This window comes from Rattus norvegicus, chromosome 16 (assembly GCF_021556685.1).
Source record: "Rattus norvegicus strain SHRSP/BbbUtx chromosome 16, alternate assembly SHRSP_T2T, whole genome shotgun sequence".
Classification (NCBI taxonomy): Eukaryota; Metazoa; Chordata; class Mammalia; order Rodentia; family Muridae; genus Rattus; species Rattus norvegicus.
Window position 1 is genome coordinate 9,802,295 of NC_141549.1, and position 22,115 is coordinate 9,824,409.

The following is a 22,115-nucleotide window of genomic DNA, read 5'->3' on the forward strand; positions in this document are numbered from 1 at the left end:
GACATATCCTAAACCATCACTGCACCCCGTTCATCCTTGAAAAGCCCTGGTGGTCTTGTGCCATGGCTCTCGTATGCAGACGGAAAGGGCCTTGGCTGATGCCTCGGTGTCCTAGGCTGTGCAGGGGTCAGGGCCTATCCAGTGACCGATCAACCTGCAGACGGCCCTGGTTGTCCAGTCACCCACTGTATTCTGGATGCTTCTGAGCCTGGCTCGCCAGTCAAACCTGTTGGAAAGCTGAGGTCAGAAACACACAAAGCTTCCCCCGTGCCCTAGACTGGGCTGCATGCCGGGTGATACTAGCATCGTTCCGTTCCTTCTCTGAGCTCCCACCCACCTGCTGGTTCCCTTAGCCCAGTGTGGAAGGTGCTGAGTCAGGTCTGGTGTGCCGGCTCCCCACTTCCTGGCCAACGGTGTGGGTGGCACCAGATCTTCTGAAGCTAACACGTTCCACAGCTCTGTCTCCAGGCCCAGGGCAGAGTCCTGTAGAAATGGGTGTGATAGGGCCACCTTTATATGTCTACCGTACACCCAGTATCCCTGATTCAAGTGCCCTTAGGACACAGGAATTGACCTGAGTGGCTGGTGGCCTTGGAGGGGGCCAGGCTACAAGAGGCGGGGGCGGATGAGACTTGCCGGGTGGGCCGGACCAGGCCACTTCCTCCCTTTGTTGTCCTTGTGTTTTCTTTTCTTTCTGACATTTTGCTTGAAGACCACATCACCAGCAAATTCGGGAGTCACTTGTAAGGCTGAGCCTCAGCATAGGCAGCTAAGCTTACCCCTCACCATGATCCTGACACTGCTGCTGGGCCTTGCGGGGTACCTGAGCTGGGGACTGCTGGGGTCCTGGGCACAGGACCCTGGTTCCAGGTTCTCCAACCCTAATAGGCTCAGCGTGCCTGAAGGCTGGAGGATAGGGGCTGACGACGATACCAGCAGAGACCCCAGCCAACGGTAAGCAAATTCTGCCCTTAGCAGAGGTCAGGAAATGATATCTGAGCCCCAGACACACATCTGTGGAATGGGCTGATGCGTGGCTATCTCTGTGGCTAAGGGGTGCTAAGCTCCTAGGTCTGGTACTCCAGGACTCAGGCCGAGGACCCTGCTTGACCTATAGCAGGGGCTTCGGTTGGGGCTGCAACAGGTAAAGTGGCATGGGACTCCGAGGGCCGGGTGTTCTAGAAGATTCCAGCTAATGAGGCTGTGTCTTCTGCTCTTCGAAGGAGTTCGGCTCTGAAACCTGAACCCCAAGCTAGGCTGGCCCAGCCTAAACCCTTGAGGACAGTCACTCATCAGGAAGGCATTTGGATCTCAGTGCCCAGAGTACCAGGCCAGGATTACTAAAGAGAGCAAGGGTTTCTCAGTCCCTCCCCCAGAGCTCATGGAGGCAGGGAATCCTAGAACAATTTCATGAAGCCTCCTGCATGGAGAGGACACAGCGAGACCCCGGACAAGGTTTCCCAACATCCCCTTTATGCTTAGGGGTACCAGGACTCTGGGTCTGTCCTCAGGATTTGGAGTCTTGTGACTCAACATGTCCGAGGCAGTGCACAGATGCCACTTCCTGGGCTAGCCTCTGGGGCTCAGCTTTTCAAGTTTTGTCTCCATTAGTCTCCCCCAACTGCCTTATTCACAGTGGAGGAGCCTGAGGCTCACGGTGGTTGAGTAATTTGCCCTGGGACACAGGCACGGAGAGCTGGACCTTGGCTTTCTTACCTAGCTCTCAGAGTGGAAACTGTACGATTTGTAGGGTGAATGGCCAACTCCCTCCCTCCCCTGCCCAGCCTCCCCACTACATAGAAAAGGGACTATAAAAAGGTTCCCAGGCAAATCTATGGGACCAGGTTTCCATCTGCTTCTGGCACTTCTAGGGGAATATCTGTTGGGCACTTTCTGGGAAGCACCCTTGGTCATAGAGAGGCTGCAGCATAAGAGGAAGCTTGCACTGTTTCGTGAGGAAGGGGTGGGTCTGGTGGTGTAGGGAGAAAGGGGTGTCCTGTCCAACCCTAGTTCTACCACAGGCTCACAAACACAGGCAACTGTTCGTGGAGACAGTCAGTCCTACCATCCACCTCTGACTTTAGGACCAGGGACCAAGCCACTCGTCCCTAGAGCCACCAGCAGCAGGTCCCAGTCTGCAAATTCTTCCTCCCATTGTGAAGGGAAGATGGTGGAGCTTGTGGGGCCAGAAGGGAGGAGCTTTGTCCTTGTTTTTCATTCCTCCTGGGTGTGGAGAGGGTCTGCTTGCTTCCTTAGCCCCTGAGATTGGAGGACCCTCCATCTTTCCCCGGGTGGAATTGTGCCAGGCTCTAGTGACTGGAGGGGCTTGGCCATAATGAACAAGACTCAGGAACCAAGCTAGGACTCCTGCCTACTGGGGTTTCCTTTCCGAATCCCCAGAAGCTTGGACCCCACAGTCTGAGTTATTGAAGTATCCAGAGAGTCTGGTGGGAAAGGAAGGAAACACGGCAGCTTCCTGGGCTGATTGCTTCCCAAGTTCCTGTGACAGGAGACGGAGGTGCTGCCCAGGTCCTTGGGCAGAAAGGGAAGGGGGTTGTGAGGAGACCCAGGCAGGCGCTGTGTTCCGCTGCTCCATCAGCAGGGGAGGGGGGCAGGGGCAGGGGAATACAGCATCGGCATCAGTTATAAAATCTCTGTTGTAGAGCCAGGCCTCCTGCTTTCCATGTGGCCCTCCAGCTCCATAGGTCAGGGACCAGGCAGTCCCTGGACTCTCGGGGATAAGAGCTTTTGGGAGAACAGTGAAACGAAACGTGTCCCGAGGCTGCCAGGTCCCAGAGCAGAAGAGGGACATAGCTGTTTCCCAAGACCCTGGGGATCCTGCAGAGGCAAGACCAGGGAACCAGCAAGGAATACCTTGATTCTCCCCAGCTCCTTGGTAGGGTTGTATATACAGAGTATGGACTCCTCAGACCCAAGCCAGCTGCTCAGTAAGACTGGGTCTGTGGTAGAGGCCATGCTCAACCTGGGAGAGGTGGGCCGTCTTCTACTCTGACTCCGTTCAGGGCCTCAGATCTCATAGAGGTGGAGCCCGGTGTTCTCTACCCTGACCCACTCCCAGTTGGGTGGGAATAGATAGCATTGCTCCCAGTGAAAGAATCCTCCCAGTGGAAGGAGCACTAGGGACTTTGGTTGCTGGCAGCTCAAGGCCCAGAGCTGTTTAGCACACTACTAAAGGACACACAGCAGCCGAGGGAGGCCAAGTACTCCTGTACCTGTTCTTGCTCCTGAACACAGGGTTCTGGGTGTAAGCAGGGAGGAGCCCCACAGGCCAGGGCTGAGCCCTCTGGGCTAGTCAGGGAGTCCCAGACCCGAGCTGCCTGTTGGATGGACTTTGGGTTTCCCTGGTGAGCTACAACACCACTTCACCACTCCTGGTTCAGGGAGGAGTGTTTCCATGGGATGTCACCCTAACAGCTGGATACAGGCCTCAGACAACATGGCTGCCAGACAGGACAGCCTCCAGCCTGAAGAGATGGGCTCCTTGGCTAGCAGAGATGCTCTTACAAAGGCAGCTTCACAACCCAAGCACATCCATTATGCAGAAAGCACCAACCCCTCCCTGCAAGCAACAAGCTCTGTCAGCCTTCCCCACAACCTCTTTCTGAGTCTCCCGGGATTTCGGCCTCTGACATTTCCAGGAGTGGGAGGAGGGCCTGACTCAAGGTCACCAGAGTCCAGGAAGGAAAGGGGAGGAGAGTTTCAGGTTTCCCAGCTCCCCCTGAGGCTCAGCATCCCCTCCTGTGAGTGCCAGCCACATCGGGTTGGGGACAGACCCTCCCTCACTCTTGACTGGCACCTGTTCCTCAGCACAGCCAGCAGGGCTCCTCCTAGGAGGGTGCGAAGGAAGGAGCAGGCCTGAGGCGAGGGCAGTGAGAACAATGGGGCACTTCAGCACGTCTAGCCTGGGGCACATGTGCCTTGGGCCTACCAGAAGCTGACAAGAGCTGGAGGAAACCAAAGCAAAGGTTAGGAATTTTCCCAGGCTGCCTGCCTGTGCTATGCCAAGCCGGGAGCTGCCAAGGAAGGGAAGAGCCAACAGCAGTGTGGCCTCTCAGAAGAGAAAGTTCCTGGGCAGGAAGGGTGGGCAGCAAGGCTTTCGGTGCAGTTCAGGAGAGCTGGAAAGTCCCGTCACTCCTAGCAGGCTGGACCAGGTCAGGCACGCACACCGGGCCTCCTGGGCTCTTAACAAGCTCCAACGTGTAGGACTTGTTTAGACTTGTTCTGAGGCATTCTGGACTAGATAATCCCTTATTGTTGGAGTATGATATCAGCCTTGTGCATCCAGGACATTCTCTGGTCCACAACAACATTCTCCCTGTCCCCCTGTCTCTCTGTCCTTCTCTCTCTGTCTGTCTGTCTGTCTGTCTGTCTGTCTGTCTGTCTCTCTCTCTCTCTCTCTTTGTGTGTGTGTGTGTGTGTGTGTGTGTGTGTGTGTGTGTGTGTGTGTGTAGGGGGTGCAGGGTCTCTCACTGAGCCCAGAGCTCACAGACTTCAGCTACACGGGTGGGCCTACAAACCCCAGACCCCCTCTAGTCTCTGCCTCCCCAATGCTGGGAATCCAAGTGCACGCTACCATGCCTGGCTTTTTCCTGGGTGCTGACAATGTAGACTCAAGCTCTTGTCCTTTGCCAGCAAGCCACCTCCCCAGCCCCCACATAATTTGTATTAAGTGTTTGGTCATATTCACACCCTGTTGCCCTCTCCTGTTCTCCCTTGACCCGCCATCTCCTGCAGGTCTTTTTGTTTTTTAGTCTAGGTTGTGCATATGAGAGATTTGTTTTTCGGAGTGTGGCTTGTTTCCCTTAATAGGATGCTCTCTAGTTCCATTAACTTTCCTGTAGATGTCATTCTTGCAATCTTCTGTGTGACCGAATATGCTATATAAATATATGAGATATATATATTTTTTTCTTTATCCACTTGTCTGTTGGTTGATATCTACTCTAACTCCATACCTCGACTGTTAAAACGTTGCCCGATAAACTCAGTAGGCAGGTGTCTCTGCCCGCTGACGGAGACCCTTTCATTAGCCGCCCTGGAGGGCTACAGCTGGATCATCTGGTAATTACATAGTTTTGTTTTAGTCTTAGGGTTCGACTGTTTTTCTTTACTCTTCGTATACATCTTGTTAATTAAAAATAAACAACCAAGGTGATATTGTACTTCATGAATACACACAAAATATTCTGTTACCTAAAAAGACGAAAATTTAAAATTAAAAGAACGTTACGTGTGTGGGTGTTTTGACTGCATGTCTCGTTGTTTACCGTGCGTGTGCCTGGTGTTGGAGGAGGCCAGAAGAGGGTGTTGGATCCCCTGGGACTGGAGTTACTGACAGTTATGGAATCACCACTTAGGTGCTGGGAATTGAATCTGGGTCCTCTGGAAGAGCAGCCAGTGCTGTTAGCCACTGAGCCATCTCCCCAGCCCGTTTGTTTTTAATCCAGAGCTGGCCTTGAACTCCCTATATAGCCTATGCTAGCTTCAAACGCCTCATGCTTCTCCTCCCTGCGTCTGCGGAATGGGTTATAGGCATGGAGGGATGTGAACATCAGGAGCTTCTGCACTGTTTTCATCCTCACCACTACTGCACCTCACAGACCACCTCCCCACCCCCACCTCCATATCCTGGCCAGCATTCCTATGGTATTTTTTAAAATCTTCTTTTTAAAGGGAAAGATTTATATCATGTATATGAATACACTGTAGCTATTTTCAGACACAACAGAAGAGGGCATCAGATGTCATTACAGATGGTTGTGAGTTACCATGTTGCTGGAATTGAACTCAGGACCTCTGGAAGAGCAGTCAGTGATCTTAACCGCTGAGCCATCTCTCCAGCCCACCTCCTTTCCTTTTCTCCCCTCCCCTCTCATAGGGTTTTATGTATTTCATGTGCTAGCCTAGAATTTGCTATCTAACAGAGGGCGACCTTGAACTTCTGGTCCTCCTGCCTCCACCTTCTGAGTGCTGGAATTGGAGGCTTGTGTCACCATTGCTGGTTGTATGTGGTGCTGGTATTGACTCAGGACGCCATGCGTGCTAACACTCTACCAACTGAGCTGCATCCTCCCTTCGGGTGTGTATGCATGTGCTCGTCTGTGTGTGTGTGTGTGTGTGTGTGTGTGTGTGTGTGTGTGTGTGTGTGTGTGTGTGTGCAAATATACATGCATGTGTGCATCCATGCTTGTGGAGGGCTAAGGTCAACATCAAGCGTCTTACTGATTAGACCGAATTAACTGGTGGGCAAGCCCCCAGAGCTGGATCCCAGTCTGTGCCACCGAGTCTGGCTTTCTACGTATGCTTGAGGACCAAACTCAGGTCGCCATGCTTATGTGGAAAGAACCTTACAGACCTAGCCCCGCCCCTGGTGTTTGTTTCGTTTGGTTTGTTTTTGTTTTTGTTTTTGTTTTTTTTAAAGATTTATTCATTTATTATATATGAGTACACTGTAGCTGTCTTCAGACACATCAGAAGAGGGCATCAGATCTCTTTACAGATGGTTGTGAGCCACCATGTGGTTGCTGGGAATTGAACTCAGGACCTCTGGAAGAACAGTCGGTGCTCTTAACCACTGAGCCATCTCTCCAGCCCGTTTGGTTTGTTTTTTGTTTTGTTTCGTTTTGTTTTGTTTCCTTTTTCAGGCCTTGCTGTATAGCTCACGCTGCCCAGAAACTTGTAGCCCTCCTTTCTCACTTACCCCAATACTGGGATTATAGGCATTCGTCACCCTGTCTCCCACGATTTTATTTATTGATTTAACATTTCAATTGTTTTAGATACACATACTCCTATGCAGCAGCCAGAAAACGAGGGCACTGGGCCTCTATTTTTGATTAAACAAAATGTTATTGGAGCACAACTGGGCCCGTTCATTTAAGTATCTTCAAGGACTGTTTATATTACAGTGACAGACTTGAGTAGCTGTGACAGAGTCTGTCCTGACCTGGGAAACCTAGACTCAGGGCCAGCTTCAAGGGCACTGACCTGAACAGTTGCACACAGGGCTGTGCCCTGGGGCCCTAAAGGACTCTGGAATGCCTACACTTGGGAACATCTTTTTTTGTTTGTTTGTTTGTTTTACAATTTCTAATAATTGTTGAACTAATAACTGGAATTTCCACTCTGCCCTGGGCAAGTTGTATAATTAGTCTTTGTTAAATATTTACCATTTGTCTTTTTAGAGAGAGAGCCTGCTGACCGCTTGTTTTAGTTTGCCTCTCTGTGATAAAATACTAATCAAAAGCAACTTTCGTGTAATAAGAAAAGACTTGGGCTGGAGAGATGGCTCAGTGGTTAAGAGCACTGACTGCTCTTCCAGAGGTCCTGAGTTCAATTCCCAGCAACCACTGGTGGCTGACAACCATATGTAATGGGATCCAATGCCCTCTTCTGGAGTGTCTGAAAATAGCTACAGTGTGCTCATATAAATAAAATAAATAAATCTTAAAAAAAAGAGAAGACAGGGTTGGGGATTTAGCTCAGTGGTAGAGCGCTTGCCTAGGAAGTGCAAGGCCCTGGGTTCGGTCCCCAGCTCCGAAAAAAAGAAAAGAAAAGAAAAGAAAAAAAAAGAAGAAGACAGCAAGAATTAAAAAAAAAAACAAAAAAAAAAAGAAAGAAAGAAAGAAAGAAAAAGAAAGAAAAGGCTTGTTGGCTCACAGGTCACTGCCCATATATTATAGAATTAATTAATATGCCCAGTGAGAAGATGAGAGGGAAGCTAAGGTAGGAACTAAAGCAGAGACCTTGGAGGAAGCTATTTACCTTCTGGCTTGCTCAGCTTCCTTTCTTCCACAGCCTAGGTCCTCCTGCGTTGGGATAACGCCACCCACAGTGGGCTGGGCTCTCTTATAGCAATTAGCCACAGGCCAGTCTTATCTAGGCAGCTCTTCAGCTGAGGATCCCTATTCCCAAGTCACCTTAGGACACCTCACGCTCACAGCTGAAGCCAAGTTTGACACTCCTGGATCGAAGCCAGTCAATTCTATGACATTCAGTAGGAGCACTGGAAGCTCCCAAACCCCTCTGGTCCCCAAAAGTGATAACTTTCAACTCACTGGGTAATGCTTTTGTCATTGGTCTCTGTATTTCTGAATTATATACTTAGCATAGATGCTTCTTTGGAAGTAGTATTGTCTATACGTCAGCCCTCATCTTCTCCCGATAACACAGAGAGATAAATGCCCACACGCATGCGCACACACATACACGCACGCATGCGCACAGGAACATACCCCTCGCCATTCTTACATCCAGGGTATTTCTAGCCTTATGACTGTACTACTCGATGTGAGTCTTGAAATAAACTATGAATCATTTTTTCCTCTGCATGCGTTTAACTTTCTCTAGAGTAAAACATTGTTGTTGTTGTTGTCGTTGGGTGTTTTTTTTTCTTTTTTTTAAATTTTTCTCTGCTTGGCTTTCTGGTTTTGCACTTTTTAAAAGTTCAGTGTCTCAACTATTTGTCTCCACATCTACTCAGCACTCATCAGATGCTCAACCCATGGTATGCCCTTGCTGAAGACACTCCCAGGGCTGCCCTGCAGGCTGCCCTCTGGACTGCTGCCTTGATCCACCATTGTCCTAAGGGTTGTGCCCGCATGTATGTCTATGCATAATGTTTGTGTCTTGTGCCTGCAGAGGCCGGCAGAAAGGGTTGGATCCCTTGGAGCTGGAGTTACAGATGGGTGTGAGCTACCGTGGGGATGTTGGGAATTGAACCCAGACCCTCTGACAGAGCAGCCACTTCATTCTATTTATTTATTCGTTCATTCATTCTTTTTAAAAACATTTATTTATTTTATATAAAGTACACTGTTGCTGTCTTCAGACACACCAGAAGAGGGCATCAGATCCCATTACAGATGGTTGTGAGCCACCATGTGGTTGCTGGGATTTGAACTCAGGACCTCTGGAAGAGCAGTCAGTGCTCTTAACCACTGAGCCATCTCTCCAGCCCTTCATTCATTCATTCTATGTATATTTGTAAACATCCATTCATCCATCCATTCTTTTCTCATGCGTTACATCCTGACAGAAGTTTCCTCCCCACTCTACTCTACCCAGCCCTCCCCACTTCACCCCTTCCCCAGATCCACTTCTCATTTCCCTTCCAATAAGGAGCAGGCCAATGGTGGGTCAAGGCATATCACCCAAATATGGCATAGCAAGTTACAATAAGACTAGGCACAAACCCTCTTATCAAGGCTGAAGTAGGCGACCCAGTAGGAGGAAAAGGGTCCCCAAAGTGAGAGAACCCTCCATTTCCACTACTGGGAGTCCCACAAGAACACCAGGCTACAGAACCATAACACAAGACCCCAGGTCAGATTCATACAGGGCCCATGATTGTGGCCTCAGTCTCTGTGAGCCCCCTATGAGCCCTGGTTAGTTAATTCTGTGGGCTGCATTCTCTTGTTCTCCTTGACCCTTCTGACTCTTAAATCCTCCTCCCCCTCTTCTGTGGTCTTTCCCTGACTCTGCCTAGTTTTGGCTGTGGGTCTGTGCATCTGCTCTCCTCAGTTGCTGGATGAAGGCTTTCTGATGACACTCGGGCTAGACACTTGATCTGAGTATGGCAGAATATCGTTAGAACCACTCCCAGTCATGCTTGGTTCTATCCTAGGTTCTGAGCTATCCAGCCTCCAGTTCCTGGCCATGCAGGCAGTGTCAGGCATGGGCTTTCTCTCCCCCTGTGGGCCTCAAGTTGGACCAGCCATTGGTTGGCTACTCCCATAAGGTCTGTACCACCCTCACCCCAGCATATCTTAGAGGCAGGACAGATTGTAGGTTTTGTGGCTAGATTGATGTCCCAGTTCCACTTCTGGGAACCTTGACCAGTTGTAGAAGATGGTTTGTCCAGGCTCTGTCTCCCCCATTACTAGAAGTCTTTGCTAGGTTCACGCTTGATTTCAGGGAGTTTCCCCTGCACTAGGTTTCCAGATCCACGAATGCTCAAACACCACCCACCCCACCCCACCCCACCCCCGCACCGGCCAATTCCAGTTGTGTCTCCTGGTATTCTCCCCCTTCACCCCCACACTTAATCCCTCCTGTTCCCATCCCTACCTGGCCCTGTCTGCCTGTAAAATCTACTCTATTTCCCCTTTCCAGGGAGATCCATTCGTTCCCCTTCGACTCCTCCTTGTTGCTCAGCCTCTCTGGGTCTGTGGATTATAGCACAATTATCCTTTACTCAACAGCTAATGTCCACGTATCAGTCAGTACGTACCATGTTTGTCTTTCTGGGTCTGGGTTATCTTACTCAGAATGGTTTTTTTTTTCCAAGTTCCATCCATTTGCCTACAAATTTCATGATGTCATTTTTAAAAAAAAAATAGCTGAGTAATACTCGATTGTGTAAATATACCACAATTTTTTTCATCCATCCTTCTGTTGTTGAAGTACATCTAGGTTGTTTCAGCAGCAATGAACATGGTTGAGCAAGTGTCCTGTGGTAGGGTGAAGTGCCTTCTCGGTGCATGTCCAAGAGTAGTATAGCTAGGTCTTGGGATCGATCAATTTCCAATTTTCTGAGGAATTGCCAAGTTGATTTTCATAGTGTCTGTCTGTCTGTCCCAGCAATGGAGGAGTGTTCCCCTGGAAGCCAGTTCTCCTGAACACCAAGCCATCTCTTTAGCCTCAAGAGACAGAATCTTGAGATACAGCTTAGCCTGCCTTTGAAGTCTCTCTGTCATTCAGGCTAGCCTGGAACTCCAAATCCTCCTGCCTCAGAACTGAGTTAGAGGTGTCTGTGAGCTGCCAAGTGCTGGTAGTAAAAGCATTCTCCACCACGAGCGGCTATTTTGTTCCCTGGCATTAGTGGATTTCCTGGGTCCCAGAGGCACTCAGTCCCAGGCTGTGCCTTGGAGTGGCCCAGGATCTTCTAGAATGCTAATCGGCCGACTCAGACTTGGGGTCTCCTGAGACTGATCTGGGTGTGGGCTTAGAGAGTTATCGTTGTTATTACTTTAGGGTGATGCTTGGGACTGAATCTCTGGCATGTTCTAACATCACAATGTACCTTCAACCCACAAGGGGCTTTTGCTTTTAAAAAGCTGCAGATGGTTTTGATGACAGGCGAGGGGCTGAGTCAGATTACTAGTAATCTCCTGTCAGAGGTGCATGGAGACCCCGGGCCAGACACCTAAGAGACCTCATGGATTTGTTTATTTGTTTGTTTGTTGCTCGGGACACCCTTGAAATCTGAGCTCAAGCAATCCTCCTAGCTGACCGTGCTAAGTAGATGGCCTGTCTGAAACTGGCTGTGTTTAAAAACATGTCCATTCTGTACTTCTCTGTTGATAGAAAATATATACATAGAATTCTAGGTTAGCAATATTTTCTGCATATATGTGTGTGTGTGTATTTATTTTTCAATCAGCTATTTAGAACTGGCTAAGTATTTAATTCTTTTTTTATTGGATTTTTTATGTATTTAAATTTCTTTTTTAAAAAAATTTATTTGTTTAATGTATGTGAGTACACTGTCACTGTCTTCAGACACACCAGAAGAGGGCATCGGATCTCTTTACAGATGGTTGAGAGCCACCATGTGGTTTCTGGGAATTGAACTCAGGACCTCTGGAAGAGCAGTCAGTGATCTTAACCACTGAGCCATCTCTCCAGCCCCCTATAATTGGTTTTTTGAGACAAGAGCTTCTCTGTGTACCCCTGGCTGTCCTGGAACTCTCTTTGTAGATTGAGCTGGCCTTAAAGTCACAGAGACCTGCCTGCCTCTGCCTCCCAAGTGCTGGGATTAAAGGTGTGTGCACCACAGCCCAGCTTTCTGCCAATATTATTAATGTAATTCGCACTATGTCTCTATTCCCAGACACACACTCTCCCCCTGCCCCTCTCTCAGTATGTGTGGTGGGTTTCCTTCTTTTTTTTTTTTCTTTTTTCTTTTTTTTTTCAGAGCTGGGGACCGAACCCAGGGCCTTGCGCTCGCTAGGCAAGCGCTCTACCGCTGAGCTAAATCCCCAACCCCGTGGGTTTCCTTCTAAGACTTCTAAATTTTCACAATGCTGAGCTTTGATGTGAGTTTATTTCTATCTTACTGCAGGTACTTGCTGACCCTTTCGAATCTGAAAACATGTCTTTTCATCTCTGAACACATACAAACAACACGCATACATACAAAATCCCATCAGAGTCCTTTTGCTCTATCATCCTGTCATTACACATACATACACACACACATGTACACACACACACACACACGTGCAAACACACATGCACATACACACATGCATACACATACACATGCACACACTGCCCACACACACACACACACGCTCACACACACTCACACAGTCTCATCAGGCTTCTTCCCTTTGTTCTGTCACCCTGTCACTTGGATGTTGGACCTGGGACTGATGCTTTCTTCTCATTTTCTAAGTCTGCTTGCTCTTCCTGTCTTCTGGCTGTTCATTTCCTTTCGTTATTTATTTATGCGTATGAGTGTTTTCATCTGCACGTACATCTGTGCACTAAATGGATTTTGGGTGCCCATGGGGGTCAGAAGAACTGGAGTTAGAGGTGTTTGTGAGCCTCCACGTAGGCACTGGGAATGGAGTCGGCGTCCTCTGATAGAGCAGCAAAGCTCTTAACTTCTGGGCCAGCTTTTTGGCATGCTTGTTTGTTTGTTTGTTTGTTTGTTTGTTTGTTTATTTAGTTGGTTAGTTAGTTAGATAGTTAGTTAGTTTTGGAAACAGGATCTCATATAGCCCAGGCTAGCCTAAAACTCATTGTTTAGGTGATGTTGATGTTGGCCCCCGATCCTCCTGCTTCCACCTCCCAAACTACTGGGATAACAAACCTGAGCCATGAAAGCTGTTTTTACTCTGTGCTGGGAATGGCTCCAGTCCTTCCTGTCTGCTAGGCAAGTACTCTGCCAGCTACACTCTGTCCCTAGCCTGATTTTGTTTTGTTTTTTGCCCCCCCCCATTTCTAATGTAGGCCGTTCATGTTCAAGAGTTCTCTTTGTTCTCTGAATGCCCTGCTAACCCTTATACTTCCTCTACTCCCCACGTTCTCCCTGACTTGTATCTTCCCTGTAGCAACTTTGTCAGTTTTGACCTCCTGTTGATCTGTTTTCTTCCTCCTCCTCCTCCTCCTCCTCCTCCTCCTCCTCCTCCTCCTCCTCTTCTTCTTCTTCTTCTTCTTCTTCTTCTTCTTCTTCTTCTTCTTCTTCTTCTTTTCTTCATCATGTATGAGACCTAGCTTCCCTGGCCACTACAGGTAGATAGCAGACAAGTCTAGTTAAGAAACAATCAATCGTTCTGAGCAGGGAGAACAACCTTCTTTCTTCTTTTCAGTGCTGAGGACTTAACCAGAGCCTCATGCATGTTAATCTTGTGCTCTAACTCCAAGCTACACCTCGATCCAGTGCCTTTGGTTAGTAACAGGGGTCGGCCTCAGGGGTCTGGCTGTACCTTTCTGAGCTGTTTTGATGTAGGAGGCTCCCGTGATGTCAGCGTCCTCAGGCAGGACGAGACCAGGGAGTTTTCCCTCAAGGCACTTCCAGCTTGCTGCCTAGAAGGTAAAGGCTGGCTTGTCAGACTTCTAGGGTCCTGAAGGGTAGGGTGGGAGAGAGTGAGTGTGGGGAGAGAGTGAGTGTGGGCAGAGCGGGAGTGTCTCAGGATCACAATGGATGTGGTCACACCATGGCTGGTAAGTCTGTCCTTCCACTCCTCCCAGCAGCATCTTTAATGGTGCCTAATGGCCCCAGGACAAAGAGTGGCTTCAGAAAATGAAGTTCCCGTTCCAACAAGCCACCCAAATCAGCAAAGGCCCTGAACCTTGCTCTCCGATGCTGACAGACATGGCCACTTCCTCCATGTCCCCCTCACCGGGTCCATGATGTGAATTTCTCCTCTAGACCCTAAAACCCTATCTACCCTAGACCATCCACATCTCATTGACTTCCGTCATCTCTGGACCCTGGGACCAGAATGCCTCTGTGACATCGCTTCCCTGCTTGAAACCTCTCTCTGCTTCCTCATGACCTCAAGAAATGGCCCGGTTCTTCCTCTGGTACCCATGTCTCTCTAGCATGGTTTCTAGTTCCCTTGGCTCCATCTGCAGTCTCTTCTGACTTCCACAGCCCTGTCCAAACTCCCAGCTCCCTGTCTGACTTGCTCTTTCTACACATAATCAGACCTTTCGTAGGTCTTTACCACATCCCTTCTTCTGAGACCCTGTTCTTGGGACCCTTGAGTAAGAGTTGGTATCACCATACCGGTACCCAAGAGGTGCTGAACTGCTACTTACAACCCTGGAGAGCTAGTGATGAGGGGAGGACGCTTTGACCCTCGCACTGAACCCAGGTAGTCAGCCCCCCAGCTCGGTGAGCATGTTTCCCATCCCAGGATGCTACAGCGCACACTGGCAAGGGGTGAAAGTGGAAAGGGGTAAATGGCTGCCTTGGAAGTGTTGGACACACTGTATGCTCTGCAGGACCACTAAGTGGACGCCTTTGCCAGAGAGGGGGCTATTCCACCCAGCCATCTTCTTTCCCTCGAGACTGCTGGAAAGCCAACTGCCCAGGAGGCAGGGCCAGGGAATAGTAGCCACGGGCATATTCTGGTGAGAAAAGACGGGAGTAGCATCGGGAAGCTGCCAGGATGGGGCCCGGTGAGCTGTCAAAGCACTCGGTACTCCACCCGCTTAGACAAGGGCATCGCCACCACCAACTATAGATGGGGGAATAGGAGCTCCCTAAGTGTATCCCTCAAGGCTACACAGCCACAAAATGCAGATTCAGACCTGAGGTTCCCCAAGCCCCAGTTGCACCATTACGCCCCCTGGTGTCAAGGGACAGTGAGAAGCCCCATGATTGCAGGTAGCTGTGCTAGATGTGTGAGTCCTCCGCATTCCTCCATTGGCCCTGGAGAGGGGTTGGGAAGATAGTGGGTCAGGGCTCTTTTGAGTGGCTTTGTAGAGCTCATGAATTAAGACAAGAGCTGCCTTCCTTGGCATTTAGTGGTTTCCAGAATCCCAGAGCTGGGCAGGCAGGAGGCAGGGTAGGACATCCCTAGACATCTGGGAAGGACCAGCAATCTTCTCTTATGGCTTCTTTTCCAGGAACTGGTGTCCTTACCAGAAGTCCAGGCTGGTCACCTTTGTAGCTGCCTGCAAAACAGAGAAATTCCTGGTTCATTCACAACAGCCATGTCCGCAGGGCGCTCCTGACTGCCAGAGAGTCAAAGTCATGTGAGTGGGGTGGACAGGCCATTTTCCAGGCCCAGTGGGCTCACCAGAAGTGCTGACTCCCTACTTTCTTCCACAGGTATCGAGTGGCCCAGAAGCCAGTGTACCAGGTCCAGCAGAAGGTGCTGATGTCTGTGGACTGGAGGTGCTGCCCAGGGTTCCAGGGTCCAGACTGCCAGGACCATCGTAAGGCTTCCCAAAGCTCTCTCTTAACCCCTGACCCCAGAAACTATGCTGTTCCTCTGACTTCTGGGCTTAACACACCATGCCTCTTCCTTCTGCAGATCCCACAGCAAACCCCGAGCCCACAGAGGCAAGTGGTAAACTCCAGGAGACTTGGGACTCATTGGATGGCTTTGAACCTGGTATGTTGCCTTCCTGGAAAGACAGAGTTCATATGTTTGGTTCTCCCTTCTCTGATGGCTGTACCATCTCTGGAAAACTTTGCCCTTACAATCAGGCTTCCTTGTGGTCCTGTACTCTGGGGCCAGATTCCCAGGGCCTTTAGCCTACTTCCTGGAGCTGATACCTGTCCCTTTTACTGACTCCATTTTTCTTGGAGAGCTGACTTTGCCAGGTGTCTTTCTTGCTCTTTGACCTTTACAAGTTCCTGGGCCTAGAGGAAGCTTTTCCATTCTCTTCTCCCCCAACCTCCCAAAAGAAAGCACCCACCTGGGCCTTGGAAGTCATTTTGCTCCCGGTCTCAGAATCAACACAAGAGTCACCTTCTATGAATTGATTTCAAGGGTAGGTTAGGGAATGGACTTTATTATGTGATCAGCTGTCTATTGGTTAGAGCTGTCAGGAATGAAATTGTGGCTAAGGAAAGAAAGGAGATGATTGATTAGTCATGTCTGCTAGGGGTAGGGGAGGAACGGTGATAGCTCAGAGATCTGTATTTGCCCCTCTTAGAAGGCTAAGGGGCTTCTAAGTTCCATCGCAGAAGGGGCCAGCGTACTCCCTTGTTGAGTCCCAAGCCTTTTCCTGACTTCATTATAGGCCCAGGCCTGGCGAGTTGACTTTTAACACTTACATCCAGTGTGTTTTCAGGTCACCCTGTCACAGAGTTTAATGAGATTAAGGCGCCACAGGAACACCTGCTTCAAAATCTCCAGAATGACGCCCAGCCGGTAGAAGATGGCTTTGCAGGCCCTTGGGAGGCCCCATCCAGCAACCTCACAGCTGCAATGACAGAAGCCAATCTAACAGAATTTGGTGAGTAGCGGCCCCCAGGAAGGCCCAAACTTCAGAGGCCCTAACTCTGCCAGCCTTGGGAGGGGTGTCTGCTGCAGCAGGCTCCTGTGAAACATTCTATCTGTTGCAGAGTCTCTTGGCAGGACATCGAAACATCTGCTGCAGCCCCATATCCATGCATTCCTGGAAGCACACTTGAGTCCCATCTGGAAGAGCTTCAACGAGAGCTTACAGAGCCTCTTCCAGGCCATCAGAAATCTGTCTCTTGATGTGGAGGCCAATCACCGGGCCATCAAGATGATCCAGGAGGGCACCGTGGCTAGGGCTGACTTCCGAGAGCTTGGTGCCAAGTTTGAGGCCAAGGTCCAGCAGAATAGCCAGAGACTGGGCCAGCTGTGGCAGGATGTGGAGGACCAGCTGCATGCCCAGCGCCGATCCGTGCATCATGCCCTCTCTGAGGTCCAGGCTGAGGTGAGCACCAAGTTAAAGCAGCTTGTTAAAGCTCAGGAACTTCCAGGGGCCAACGGCAGCCTGGCGGTGGCATCTGCGGCAAGGCCAGAGCCAGAGAGCCTGCAGGCCAGACTGGGTCAGCTGCAGAGAAACCTCTCCGCTCTGCACATGGTCACTAACCAGAGGGAGGAGGAGTTGCGGGGCACCCTCAAGGACATGGACAGCGTCCTGAGGCAGCACACGGATGAAATCAAGGAGCTCTATTCTGAATCGGATGAGACCTTCGACCAGATCAGCAAAGTAGAGAGGCAGGTGGAGGAGCTGCTGGTGAACCACACGGGGCTTCGAGAGCTACGAGTGATCTTAATGGAGAAGTCCCTGATCATGGAGGAGAACAAAGAGGAGATGGAGCGGCAACTCTTGGACCTCAACCTCACTCTGCAGCATCTGCAGGCAGCTCATGCAGATCTTATCAAATATGTCAAGGACTGCAACTGCCGAAGGGTCTACTCCGACATGGATGTCATCCCGGAGGGCCGCAGGGATGCCATGCACACCCTAGAGGAGACCCAAGTAAGCCCGGACGAACAGCACCAGCTAGACGGTTCTTTGCAGGCCTTGCAAAGCACTGTAGACGCCATGTCTTCGGCATTGGATGCCTACAGAGGAGAGGGTGAACGGGCCCGGGCTGAGAGGGCCCGGATGCGGAGCCAGCTGCGGGCCCTGGACCACGCTGTGGAAGCACTGAAGACCGCGGCGAACGGGACCCGCAAAGAGATACGCCTGCTGCATGGCTCCTTCGCAGCCCTACTGGAGGATGCACTGCGACATCAGGCCGTGCTGGCCGCACTCTTCGGGGAGGAGATGGTGGACGAGATGTCGGAGGAGCCTCCTCGCCCTCTGCCCCTGAATTATGAGCAGATCCGCCTGGCCCTGCAGGACGCCGCCAGTGGGCTGCAAGAGCAGGCGGTTGGTTGGGAGGACTTGGCCACTCGGGTGGAGGCTTTGGAGAAGGCCGCAGGTGGCTTTGTGGAGCAGCACCCACGGTCGGCAGAGGGACTTGAGCCCAGCCACGACTTTGGGAGAGAGGAGGACACCAGGGCTTTGGGGGACCTGGAGCAAGAGATTCAGCGCCTGAGCTCGGATGTCAAGCAGATGGGGCAGTGCTGCGAGGCCTCCTGGGCCCTCAATGGCTCCCTTGAAGACCTACACAGCGCGCTCTCTGACACCCAGCACAGCCTGAGACAGCACCAGCAGCTCTTCCGTGGCCTCTTCCACAACTTCCAAGGGCTGTTGGCAAGCAACACCAGCCTAGACCTGGATAAGCTGCAGGCCATGCTGAGTAAGAAAGACAAGAAGCAACAGAAAGGCCCGGGAGAATCCCGGAAGAGGGATAAGAAACAAGTAGTGATGTCTGCAGATGCCAAAGGTCTGGAGCTCTGGGAAGCAGGTGAGTGCCTGGGCCCTGAAGACCGCCTCTAGGAATCTAGGACAGGGCTATCTGCTAACTAAGAAGCTCCTTTCTGCTATTGGGGAGTGGGCACAGGGTATAAGAACGCAGGATCCTTGGTCACCATTGCTACCTTCAGGGCTATGGGCCTCTTTATGCTTCCTGGAGTACAGGAAAGTGGGAGTCCCAAGAATCAGTTGTAGTTCCAGAGCCCATGAGTTGGCAGAGGCCCTGGTTGTAGAGCAGAGTAGAACATCTCAACTCTTCCCACTCACCCCAATCCCAGTCTTTCATCAGCTCACCCTGCACTCTAGGGACTGTGCATTGGAGCAGGGGGACATCTGTCATGGTAGCACCCCTTCATAAGAGGTAAACACGGGGAAAGAGCCCTCTACCTGAGTCTCAAGCCCCAGAAATGACCTAACCCAACCAGTGAGCAGCACAGAGAGGCTGGCTCTCAGCTGAGCTGCAGCAAGGTGGATCCCGGGGGCCCCACCTACACATAAGAGTTGTTAGAAAACCTGCTAGCCTCGTTTCCCCAGCACAAGCTTGGCATGCAGAACCCAGACAGCTCCCCCACCTCCCCCCAGAGAGCTGCATGCCCTTACATTAGCCCCTCCATCTCTGGTCCTCTTGTAAGTGGTGCAAACCCCCTCACGCCTTTCACCATTTGCCTGATAAGGTTAGGTGTCTGTTTACTCCCGCTGTATTTCTTTATTTCCAAAACTGTCTTTCCCTTTAAAAGCTCTTCTCATGTAAGAAGGCCACAGAACCTTTGAGCCCTGCCGAGATGCAGGCTGGCTGAAAGAATAAGAGTCACCAGTAGAGGGTGCTGTAGAGCAGCCTCCTTTCACCAAGGCAGGAGCGCCATCTGCTGGGGGCTTCGGGGACTGAAGCACCAGACCTGTGTTTTCACGGTGGCATAAACAGGGAAGCTATTCAGAAACAACTCTCATTGAATCTTCCAGACACAGAGAGACGCAAAATTTTGTTATTCCCGAGGCTGTTTCTGGATTTGGAAGCAAAAGATGGACTTAAGTTACCAATTGCTTTGCAGACTTCTCTAAGTTCCATTTTCCTGAGAAATGCAGGGAGTGCAAACATGTGTACATACAGGTACACACAAAACATACACATGTACACACATGAGCACATCCAGTGATGAAGGAACTCCTAAGAGGATCCTCCTATGGTTGGCCTCACTTTCTGGTAAGGTGCATTCTTCTGGTCTCATGCCCTGGCTGTCAGTTCACCCCTGAACTTCCTAAGTAGATGTAGCATTTCATGCTCTTCCTCACCATACAATTGGGGGTGTTTCTCTAGTTTCAGCAGGATTGTGCTCCTAGTGTTGGGAGGAGTGCTTCTGCAAGCGAGAGGAAGGATAGGAGAGCACTCCAAATCAAGAGGGCCAAGGTTTGCTTGTGTGGTCAGGATCAGCAAACTTTCCCTTCTTAAGCTTCAGTTCACCCATATGAAATGCTAGGGCTCTGTGCAGCGCTTTGGAAATTATATAAAGATGACTAACCAGAGCTGGAGAGGTGGATTAGTAGTTAGAGCACTGGCTGCTCTTCCAGAGGACCTGGGATCAATTCCTAGCATCCACACGGCAGCTCACAACCATCTGTAAGTTTGGTTCCGGGGGATCCGGTGACCCTTTCTAGCCTCCGTGGGCACCACCCATGCATATGGGCGCACAGACATCCAGGCAGGCAAATTATCCATACATGTGAAACAGCAATTAGAAAAATTTTAGGTGACGAGCCAGAGGGGGCCTCCCTCCTGCTCAGAAAGGGTCACCATGTAGCTCAGATTGAGTTCAAAATCAGGATCTTACTGCCTCTGCCTCCCGTGTTTTACAAGCATGAGCTACTGTGCTTGGCCTGAAGAGGTTTCTCAGTCCTTCTTCTTTATGGACTTGTGCCCACGTCTAGTCAAAGCCACCATTCCTGCTCCCAGTTACTTCCCAGTATTAACATTACTACTCTTTCCCACTGGATGTCTCAAGATTCCTAGCAGGTAGGTGCTGGGGATCTGACTTAGTGGAGGAGCCCATGGCTAGCACGTGCGAGGTCCTGTGTTTCATCCCCAGCACTGGTGTAGGAGGAACGATCCTTGGCAGGTAGCAGACGTCTAGGAGCTGGATACCCAGGTTTCTAGCACAGTCCACCCAGGCATGAGCCCCAGGTAGTCACAGAGACTTCTCTCTCTAGAGTTGAAAGGGTCAAAGGAGAAAATGCATGTGCCAGCGAGCCAGCCAGCAGATCAGTACTCCATACACACACACACTGTAACATCACACCGACTGTCTCAGACAAACCTTTGGGAATGTGTACCCCGCTTCTCATGTGATTAAAGTGAAGAGGGAGTTTGCGAGTGAGTGGATAACTGAGTGTTTCCTCACCTCAGGTTCCCCTGTGGCCTTCTATGCCAGTTCTTCAGAAGAGGCCACCGCTCTGCAGATGGTGAAGTTCAACGCTACATCCGTCAACGTGGGCAGCGGCTACTTCCCCGAACACGGCTATTTCCGAGCTCCCAAACGTGGCATCTACCTGTTTGCAGTGAGCGTTACATTTGGTCCAGGCCCCGGAATGGGGCAGCTGGTATTTGAAGGGCATCGCCGGGTTCCAGTCTACAGTGCGGAACAGAGGGGTGGGAGCACAGCCACTACCTTTGCTATGGCAGAGCTGCAAAAGGGTGAGAGGGTGTGGTTTGAGTTAATTCAAGGGTCGGTGACAAAGGGGAGCCGGCCAGGCACTGCATTTGGAGGCTTCCTGATGTTCAAGACCTGAAGCCTGGGCTTGGCTCAGCTTGCATCAGACACGGTAGATTTGCCTGCTGCTCTCAGACTGAGGCTCAGGCCAGTGATGGTTGGAGACCGTCTAGTGGCCTAGCTCTTCCCTGGACACCTTCTGCAAAGACCCTGCGGTAAGCGCATGTACTTCTTCTGGACACACAGGTCGGGGAGGCCAGAATGCTGCTCCCAGAATGGTAGGCACGTGCCTGGAGCGGGAGCTGGGCTTCCCGTGCCTTCCCCAGTGGCATGGCTTGTCTTGGCTCTGAGACACTCCCTCGGTTCTACAGCTTTTTTCTTCTCCTGTGGTTGGAAACGTCTATACATTTTCTGTTTCCTCTTTCCTGCGTTGGAAAGTCATTGTTTCTCAGAAGGAATGTTTACAGTGAAGGTGACGGTTTTGCCGTGCAAAAGGTCCCAGATTCTCTTTCCAATGCCTCAAAAAATCTTGAAGGAAAAAAAAAAAGAAGAAGACTCCCCTGCCCCCGAAACTGGAAACGAATCTCCAATTACTACCGAAAAGTTAATCAAGAAGTGTCTTTCTAGTTTCAGGAGGGAGCCAACACCTAGTTGAATAAACTTAGGCTAATGGACTAAAGCCCTGGATCCAGGCCCCAGCACGGTGCACACCTATGGTTGCAGCCTATGGAACAAGCATGAAGTTCAGAGCCATCCTCAGCTTCGTAACAGTTCAAGGCCAGCCTGGGATGTGGGAGACCCTGTCTCAAAGCAGCAAAAGAAGCCATGTTGACCCTCAGTACCCTTTGTCTTTATTTGTATATTTAATTTTAATCTCACGAATTTCCCTCCCTGCTTCACTCTGTAAAGGCCAACACGTCAAGCAGGGACAACATTGCGTGTGTGGTCTTCATGCTTTTCATTCTATCAAGATGGTTTCCCGCCCCCCTCCCCCAGCATCTCTAAGGAAGGGAAGGAGGGAATTAAACTCTACTGGTAGTGATCAACTTTGGAATAAAGTGATGCTCTTCGAAGCTC

At 50.5% G+C, this 22,115-nt stretch overlaps 1 protein-coding gene across 1 annotated transcript; it reads left to right on the forward strand.

Annotated features, from left to right (window-relative positions):
* The first annotated feature begins 678 nt into the window (after positions 1-678).
* On the forward strand, positions 679-22,115 carry Mmrn2 (multimerin 2). The gene is given in 7 exon segments (NM_001372014.1): positions 679-954; positions 15,109-15,237; positions 15,314-15,420; positions 15,519-15,599; positions 16,285-16,449; positions 16,559-18,328; positions 20,735-22,115. Coding segments are annotated over 7 exon segments (2,802 nt in total). The 5' UTR covers positions 679-787; the 3' UTR covers positions 21,118-22,115.